This window comes from Nicotiana sylvestris, chromosome 11 (assembly GCF_000393655.2).
Source record: "Nicotiana sylvestris chromosome 11, ASM39365v2, whole genome shotgun sequence".
NCBI lineage: Eukaryota > Viridiplantae > Streptophyta > Magnoliopsida > Solanales > Solanaceae > Nicotiana > Nicotiana sylvestris.
In genome coordinates this window covers 150,488,927-150,497,631 of record NC_091067.1, presented here as the reverse complement: position 1 = coordinate 150,497,631, position 8,705 = coordinate 150,488,927, and the positions used below count along the sequence as shown (strand labels likewise).

Sequence of the window (8,705 nt, the reverse complement as noted above, 5' to 3'; positions counted from 1 at the left end):
AGGAGGATAATATGTATACCAACCTTACCCCGCGACCTTACCCCTACCTTATAGAGGTAAATAGAATGTTTCTGATAAATAATCGGCTTAAGAGAAGTTAAACATAATAACTATGGATAAATTAAGACCTAAGCATAATTATAAAAATTTAAGGGTAATGTTGTCATTTCACACTACCCCCCTCTAACTTTATATGAACGTTTATATTCATTTCCTCTAGGCTCTAGTCAATCTTCAGTCTATCCGTTAAATTCAAATTTCTTCCACCAAATACTGCAAAAAGAAAACTTCTTGTTTCACTAAACAACACAAACACAACACTGAGATTATCATTGACTAGACATAGAAAAAACCAGAGAAACAAATACAGAACAGAGATACAGATAGTGAAATAGATATAGAGAGAGAAAGAGGAGAGAGAAAATGTCATCAACAACAACAACAAGAAAACCAAAATGGCAACCAACACCACCACCACCACCAAGTCCTAAAATCCTCCATTTTCCCCGCAGAACTCGCCGGAAAAATCCCAAAAACACCACCACAAAAAACACAAAAAGAAAACATCTTTATAATATGTGCAACCCTTTAGAGTTACATGAGAAATATTATTACAAAGGGAGGCTAGAAAATTTATTTGATCAAGAAAGAGAGTTTCATAGAAGCTCTTCATCAAATGTGAATATAGTGGTACCCACTGCTTCTACCTCTAATTGTACTGCAACTGAAAGGAGGGAAAGAGTTGAAGAACAAGAAGAAGAAGAAGGTGGTGGAGAGAGGTATGTGAAATCATAAACTTTTATATGCCAAATTTCATATTTTAGCATAAAGTTATGATTTTTACAGTTTCTTAAAAAACGGGGTTAATTAATCTTGCTTGAATTTATGAAAATTTGATTTTTATGAAGACCCTTTTCTCTCCTATAAATGTGCGTGGAATAAGAAAAAGAAAATATGAACTAAGTTTTAGTAATATTTTAACATAAAGTTATGATTTTATATTTTTGTAGGAAATGGGGCTAACAAATCTTGCTCGAACTAACTCAAGTTTGCTTTTTTTAAGAAGACCCTTTACTCTTGCTATGAATATTAGACTGGCATGATTCAAATTTAGAGTAAATTAATAGCAAGATTGCTGCTTTTAGACATATAAATTGTCAATGTTTTGGTGAAAGGGGGAGGTTTGTGGAACCAAATTTAATATTTTAATATAAAGTCATGATTTTTAAAATTTTCTAAAAAATGGGGCTAATAAAATCTTGCATGAATTAACGTAGATTTTGTTATGTTATTTAAGAAAACCTTTTAATCTGTTATAAATATTACTAGAATGAATAGCAAGAATGCTGATTCTGTTTATTGTGAAAAATTGATTCTTGACATAGAAATTGTTTTATGTATTGGTGGCAGCAGGGAGAGGTTAGGGGAGGAGAAGTGGAGGTTTCAGGCAGAGATGTTAAGAGCAGAGTGTAATTTCTTAAGAATGGAAAGAGAGTTTGCTCTGAAGAAATTGGAAAGGAATAGAGTTAAAATGGAGAAGACTCTCAGATCAGCTGTTCAGACTCTCATTTCTGTTAGTATATTTTTCTCCTTATTTCTTGAGAGTATTTTAAGTTCTTTGTATTGATAATGCAAAAAAAATATTTACACAATAAGGTATTAGGTTCTTATCATACACATTAATCAATAGTGTAGTAATAGTGATAACTAAGGAGGGGAGCCTTGGAGCAACGATATAGTTGTCTCCGTGTGACCTATAAGTCACATTTTTGAGCCGTGGAATCAGTCACTAATGCTTGCATTAGGGTCTGCTGCCTACGTCATACTCCCTTGGGAGGCGACCCTTTCCCGAACCCTGCATAAATGCGGGATACTTCTTGCATTGAGCTACCCTTTTTTAACAATGATAACTAACCTGTTATAAGATAAAACAACATTGATAATGTTATCTTTATAATGTCTAACATATAACTTAAATACAAATTGTAATAGTTGTGAGTACCAAATAGAATATATAGTCATGCATATATGTGTGTGGTGCTTTTCATGTGAAAACAACAACAACAGTGAACCCAATATAATCTCATGTGGTCAGAGGAGCGTAGAGTGTACCCAGACCTTACCCCTATCTAGAAAGTAGAAAAATTATTTTCGATAGACCCTCGATTCAAAAAAAGATAGAAACGAGAGCAATCGTAACAAATAGTACTTAATAACAACAAGAAGATAAGAGAAACGAAAGGAACAATATGTAGTAGTAGAAATCTACTAATAATATAATATAAGACTAACAAGAAAAAGAGGTTTTCAGAGTTTTCACACAAGCCCACTGTCCAAGAAATGCACCACTGTTCAAAATTGGTAAATAGTAGTAGTACAAGTTTTAATGGGGTTATGGTTTTCAAAATTGTCTATTTATTGAACAGAGTAGAACATTCGAAATGAAGTTTAAAAGTCATTTATTTATTTTAACATTTTTCTTACTTTTGAGGAAGTTCAATGTCAATTTAGTTCAGAACCTATTAGCAAAAAAAAAAAGGTTCAGAACCTGACTATCTTTTTCTTTCTTTATATTATCTTTACTCCATAAAAAAGCCAAAGTAAGAATTCTACTTTTCTTGCTTGAATTTTGCAGGGGAAAAAGAAGATTTTTGAAGGAAAGAATGTGAATGCAGTATTGGAAGAAGAGATTGAAGATTTGGCAGAAAAACTTGAGGAGTTAAAGAAGAGTTGTAAAAGTAAAGATGTTGAAGTGAGACATTGCAGTAATTTTGATAAAAAAGCATGCCTTTTACAGAAAAGGTTAGAGAAACTTGGTGGTTTAACAGATGAAAAAACTCTCAAAGAATTACAACAATTGGCTCATCAATCAAACAATGAACTTGACAAAGAAAGTTGTGCTTCAAGTGGCAATGACAAAAGCAATAATACACCAACTGATGTAAGTTTTTGGTTTTCTTTACTTGTTGTATAGTTGCCCAAAAAGAGAAAAAAGTTGTAATCTTGATTAAGTATTAAACTTAAAAGCGGCTATAAAGTAAGTCATGCTTAGGTTTTAGGCAAATGATTATGCATTTTAATCAACTAAGTAAGTAAATATAAGCTTAATTAATAGCTCCAGAGACTTTTCTTGTTGAGAAGGGGAGCCTTGGCGTAACTGGTAAAGTTGCTGCCATGTGATCAGGAGGTCACGGGTTCGAGCCGTAGAAATAACATCTCGTAGAAATGTAGGATAAGACTGCATACGATAACCCTTGTGGTCTGGACCTTCCCCAGAACCCGCTCATAGCGGAAGCTTAGTTCACCGGGCTGCCCTTTTATCTTTTTAGACTTTTTTTTTTGTTGAGAAAAGACATGATAATTGGCTTTACTTTTGAATGTTGTGTGCATTAGTTCCTTATGATGGAGAACTATTTGAGAACTTCCTATCATTTGAAAATTTCACCTTGCAATAGGAATAGGGTAATTGGTAACTCCACATGGGCCATTAAAAAAAAGAAAAGAAAAAATAAAGAGCAGCCGGTGCACTAAGCTTCCGATATGCGCGGGGTCTGGTGAAAGGCCAAACCACAATGGTCTATTGTATGCATCCTTTCCTTGCATCTATGCAAGAGGTTGTTTCCACGACTCGAATCAATTTTGAAAATAATAATTTTTTTTGAAAGACGCCAACAAGGGATGGTTATTTTTAAAATGATTTAACGTATATGCACTACTAACAGCGTCAAGAATCTTTACACTATCAATATATTTTATGTTATAACAGGTTTTCTACCACATCTTTAGGTTATCAAATAAGGATAACTATGAACAGTTTGTTGTTAATCTGATAATGTAAAAAAGTTTGTACACTATCGGTTTCTATTTTTGGTTTTGGGAAACTAAAATGTTAAATATAACATTTTGCAGGTGGAGGTTCTAAGGAAGAAAATGGAAGGATTGTCAAAGGGTATGTTAGATAGAATGGAGGAAGAATATGGGGCAATACTTTCTACCACAGCAAACAGTTCTGTTGCCAGTTCTGCTTCAACTTCCAAGAGAATTGACTCTTCCACATCAACTTTTTCTACTAGACAACCATCTCAGGTAAAGTCAGAATAATGAAATGTTTTATACATATAATTGTACTTCTCTTGTCTTTATCTCAACAATAATTTTAAACTCTGTAGGGCACTTATTATAATAGTGTAGTACTGAACTTTTATTTTTTTCTTCTATTGTCCTGTAGTAAGATTAAGATACTGCTTTTAACCTTAAGAGTTATTTTAAATTTATCACCAGCAAATGGTGGACCATATCAACATAAGATGAAGTCCTGTAATTGTAGAGGGGCCTGGAAATTGTTATTTTGCTAATTGTCTTGAGTCGAGGGTCTATCGGAAATAGACTCTATACGCTAAAGTTGGGGTAAGGTCTGCATACATAATACCATCCCCATACTCCACTTGTGGGACTTCACTGGATATGTTGTTTTTGTTATTGTTGTCGTTGTATGTGTTGGATATGGTATTTTGATGATGTGGCAGCCTTATTTGACAATTTTATTTTATGTGGCAATCTGTAATTTCTGGTGTCGAGTTGATGAATTTCTAGAGATTTTCATTTTATGCTATCTATAGGTATAGTTCATGTATTTTTGGTTATTGAACTAAGGAGTCGTTTGGTAAGGTGTATAAGAATAGTGCTGAATAAGGTGTATTTGTAATGCATGGGTTAGCAATGCAAGCATTAGTTGTGCAGAGATTATTTCTTATCCACTAGTTCATCATCCGCGAAAATCAACCCTAAAAATAGAGTATTCCGCACAATATCTCAAGAACTGATGATAATCTTTTAATATGATATACCATTTGGACCTAAGAAATCAGAATTGAACATTTGCAATGTACTACTTGTCTTCATCATACAAGGAGTGACTATTCCTAGTTTTGAACTGATGAGATAATTTTTGCACCCTTTCTTTCATACAAACAGGAGTTGATGCCACTTGACGAGAACAAATGCTCAGGGCGTTGCAAGGTTATAGTCCGAAGAATCGTAGAACAAGTGAGAGCTGAAACTGAGCAATGGTCACAAATGCAAGAAATGCTGCAGCAAGTCAGGGGTGAAATGGAAGAACTGCAGGCTTCTCGCGATTTCTGGGAAAATCGTGCCCTTAATTTTGCTCATGAAATCCAGTCTTTAAAGTCCTCAGTAAGAATCTAACCTGTTCTTTGGTTAGAATATAAAGTGGAATATAATTATAAAAAGTTCAGACAGTATATTATTTCTTGGAAAGTATTCTCATTGTCTTGGCTTTTATTAGGTGGAGGAATGGAAAGAGAAAGCACAGGCATTTGAAACCAATGCAAATGAGTTGCAGTGTCAATTATCTGCAACAAACGAGGAGCTAGAAAAATCAAGGACAAAGAAAGCTATAACACAAGATCAGAGGGAGGTAACATCTACTCCAAATTCGCCTCTGGTGTCATTAGCCAAACAAATGGAGAAGGAAAAACGCGTTCTGGTTTGTCGGTTGAAAGAAGAAAATGCCAATCAAAAGCTGCAAAAACAAAGAGGTATGGAAGCAATCACAACGAAAGATTTGGCGCCTGTTTCTTTAGGGAAACAACTAGAGAAGGAAAGTCGCATGTTTATGCATCGTCTGAAGGAAAATCGTGGAGCCAAAGATAGGAGTTGTAAGCCGGAACTTTCGCCTGTTGGGAGAAGAAAAGAACATTCATGTAGCAAAGAATCAGGAGTACAGAAAAGGCTACCATTTAGAGATATTGGGAATTCATCATCTCCATTATTAGTGAGGCAAAATAGTAAAGCAGTTTACCCTTTGCACAGCCCTGAGACAAGACATGCAAATCAAAGGTTGTGAAAGTAAGGCAAATGACTTCTTTGTCTTAGCAGTTTTTGTCATGTTATTGTCTGCCTTAGTAAAACTTTGCTTAGTATTGAGTGGTGCAAGCCTTTTGTAGAGCAGACAATTTTGGGAAATAATAACGGCATCTTTATTTGCTCATTTCTTGATTCATGGCCATATTATGCAGACTATTCCCATCGGCCGATTCAACTGAATCCAATATTTTCGACCAACATAAATATTCTTGTAAAATTTTCAATTTGTTTCGAAAAAAATCTTAATACGGTGGCCTAAAAGATCTATAGTTGTAAAAAAATAAAATAAAAAGGTTATTTACTAAATATATACTCCCTCTGTTTTAATTTATACGAACATATTTTTTTTTAGTCCGTACCAAAAAGAGTGATCCCTTTCCATATTTGGTAACAATTTACTTTTATGTACTCCCTCTAATCCAAAATAAGTAATTTTTTGGCATTTTTTTTGTGGTCCAAAATAAATGATTTTTTCGGATTTCAAGAATGAATTAATTATTTTTTTCCTACATTGGCCTTGGAGTAAATAGTGTTGGAGTATGTGTTAGGAGTGTTTATGTGAAGAGATAGTAAAGGTTAATATGGTCAATTTTATTGCTAATTAATGTTAAAAGGTAGATTTCTTAATTTGTGTGAAAACATCCAAAAAATCACTTATTTTGGACCGGAGGGAGTAATGATTTATAACCACACAAAATATATGTTCCTTATTTTACACTATAAGTTCAAAAGTCTTTTTCCCCCTCCGTACCCAATTAAATAGTTTCAATAAATTGAAACGGAGAGGGTAATATAAAAGGGACAACTGGCGAAAATTTCACCACACAAGCAGGGTCCTCTTTTAGCTTTCTTAGAGCCCGTTTAGCCAAGCTGCCAAAATCTGCTTATTTTGAAAAGTATTTTTTTTAAAGTACTTTTGAAAAAAAAAATGTTTGTGTTTAGCCAATTCATTTAAAAAGTACTTTTTGCAATATTTGGTAAATAAATTGTGTTTGACCAATCTTTCTAAAGTACTTTTGAGTGTTAAATTGCCAAAAAGTATAGTACTAAGGTCTTATAATTCTTTTATATAGAAAAAGGAACTTAAATATTTATCGTAAGAGACTTTTATTATTTTTTATTTTATTTGATTAAAATATAAAGCATAAAGTAAACAAACATATTAAAGATTTAAATCAATTTTGCATATATAGTTATACCAAAGCATATGATATTATCTAGTATAATTACTTATTGTTATATGGTGATTTGAATAATTAAAATAACATCATTCAGTATAAATTAGAAGTCTATCCACGAATTACTATATATTGATAATCCATCATAAAATAATAAGTAAAATCACTCACATATGATAATATTTCACAACAATTTCATCTGTACTTCTATCATACAACACCTCCATATTAGTAGAAGACTTGCCTCGCATTTCTAAAGGAATATTAGAAGACTCATCTCCTTCATCAATCTCTGCCGTAATGTGTTCATTAGCATAATAGTTGAATTCTATATCGGTAGAAGAATGTCATAAGATGAAATTATGTTTAACCATGGTATTTGTAACTAGATGATTCTGAGTGTCAAACTTGAAAGATGACATTGAGCGCAAAATAGAAATATTTTTAAATATATAAAAAAATCATAAGAGAAATAGTTAAGTATGCTTAAATTCTAATTCAAAAAGAGTAACTAATTATTTACAACACATAATGTATGATTTATTTATTTAAAAAAAAAATTAAATTAAAAAAGTAATTATTACCTAACCTTACTAACTTTGTCCCAAAATGCCAAGCGGCCTATTGTGAGGCTACCACTTCACTTAATGTGGTTGCATTTTCTTTTTCTTTTGATAATATATAGATAGATTATGCAATGCAATTGTAAATTTATTACCTATTTGTAGGTCCCTTTCACAAATTAGATTTGATAACTGTTTTAAAGATTCGGGAACTAATGACATATAATAGAAGAAATTATAAATGATTATTTGTAGGAAGAGAATTGATAATCCAAAGAAGGATGCAGATAATTTACTTTAGTGTGAAAAAAGAAGATAATTTGGAACGTTACAAGACATTACACAAAGAAAAAATCAAAAACAAGAAATGTCAATAAAAATTTTGGAAAGATACAATATGATTCATATACACGATATCTTTAATTTTAATAGAATGATAAAAATTAGAAACAAAAATGAAAAGAAAAACTTAAATTAATAGGGGATAATTTGAAAAATATAAATTTATGATGAGGATAATTTTATCTTGAACAAATTAATTTTCTATTTCTGCTTCTATTTCTTGAAAGAAGCTAGAAGTTAATTAAACAAGTAGGAGATGATCTAAGTGGTTGATCAATTTATGTGGTTTTGAATCATTATTAATCTTGTGTTATCAGTTAGGTTCTGTACTAATTATGTTTTAACTTTTGCATAACGAATTACTATAAAACTTTGACTTGCCCCAACGTTGTCCAATCATAATATATAAAAATCAAGATTCTGACCATAGTATTGCGTTTTAATTGAATCTGCTTGAAAGAAATCCTCCTAATAATAAACATTACTTAAGTTGGTAAATTGTCAAGCTAAACTTTAGACATACATGTCTAAACTGACAAATACGAATTTTCGCAACTTCAAATGTTATGTCTCAACTTGATTTCAAAATAGTTAAATATACAAAAATTTATAAACTTTGACTTAAATGGGGTCCCAAAATTGACAGCCTAAATTCAGAATCAATTTGTTCAATACTCCCTCCGATTTAAATGAATTTTTGCCTTTTTTTTTGTTCACAATATTTAACTTTTTCAGA

The 8,705-nt window shown here is 32.0% G+C and overlaps 1 protein-coding gene across 2 annotated transcripts; it reads left to right on the top strand.

Moving 5' to 3' along the window:
• Positions 1–249: 249 nt before the first annotated feature.
• LOC104237186 (uncharacterized) lies at positions 250–6,010 on the top strand. 2 transcript variants are annotated; one of them, XM_009791290.2, is made up of 6 exons: positions 250–779; positions 1,414–1,573; positions 2,636–2,941; positions 3,910–4,086; positions 4,975–5,193; positions 5,306–6,010. In XM_009791290.2, exons 1-6 carry the CDS (start codon positions 424–426, stop codon positions 5,864–5,866), a joined length of 1,779 nt encoding a protein of 592 aa, XP_009789592.1. In that variant the 5' UTR covers positions 250–423; the 3' UTR covers positions 5,867–6,010. The 2 variants fall into 2 exon arrangements, with proteins under 2 accessions (XP_009789592.1, XP_009789591.1); XM_009791289.2 differs by having other exon boundaries at positions 1,411–1,573.
• Positions 6,011–8,705: the final 2,695 nt, after the last annotated feature.

What these genes read in the sequence shown, in the direction of transcription:
- LOC104237186 (XM_009791289.2), top strand. Translation starts at nt 424, where the DNA reads ATGTCATCAACAACAACAACAAGAAAACCAAAATGGCAACCAACACCA. An exon ending in GCAATAATACACCAACTGAT is followed by an intron (nt 2,942 to 3,909) that starts GTAAGTTTTTGG and finishes AACATTTTGCAG; the next exon opens with GTGGAGGTTCTAAGGAAGAA. An exon ending in TCCAGTCTTTAAAGTCCTCA is followed by an intron (nt 5,194 to 5,305) that starts GTAAGAATCTAA and finishes GGCTTTTATTAG; the next exon opens with GTGGAGGAATGGAAAGAGAA.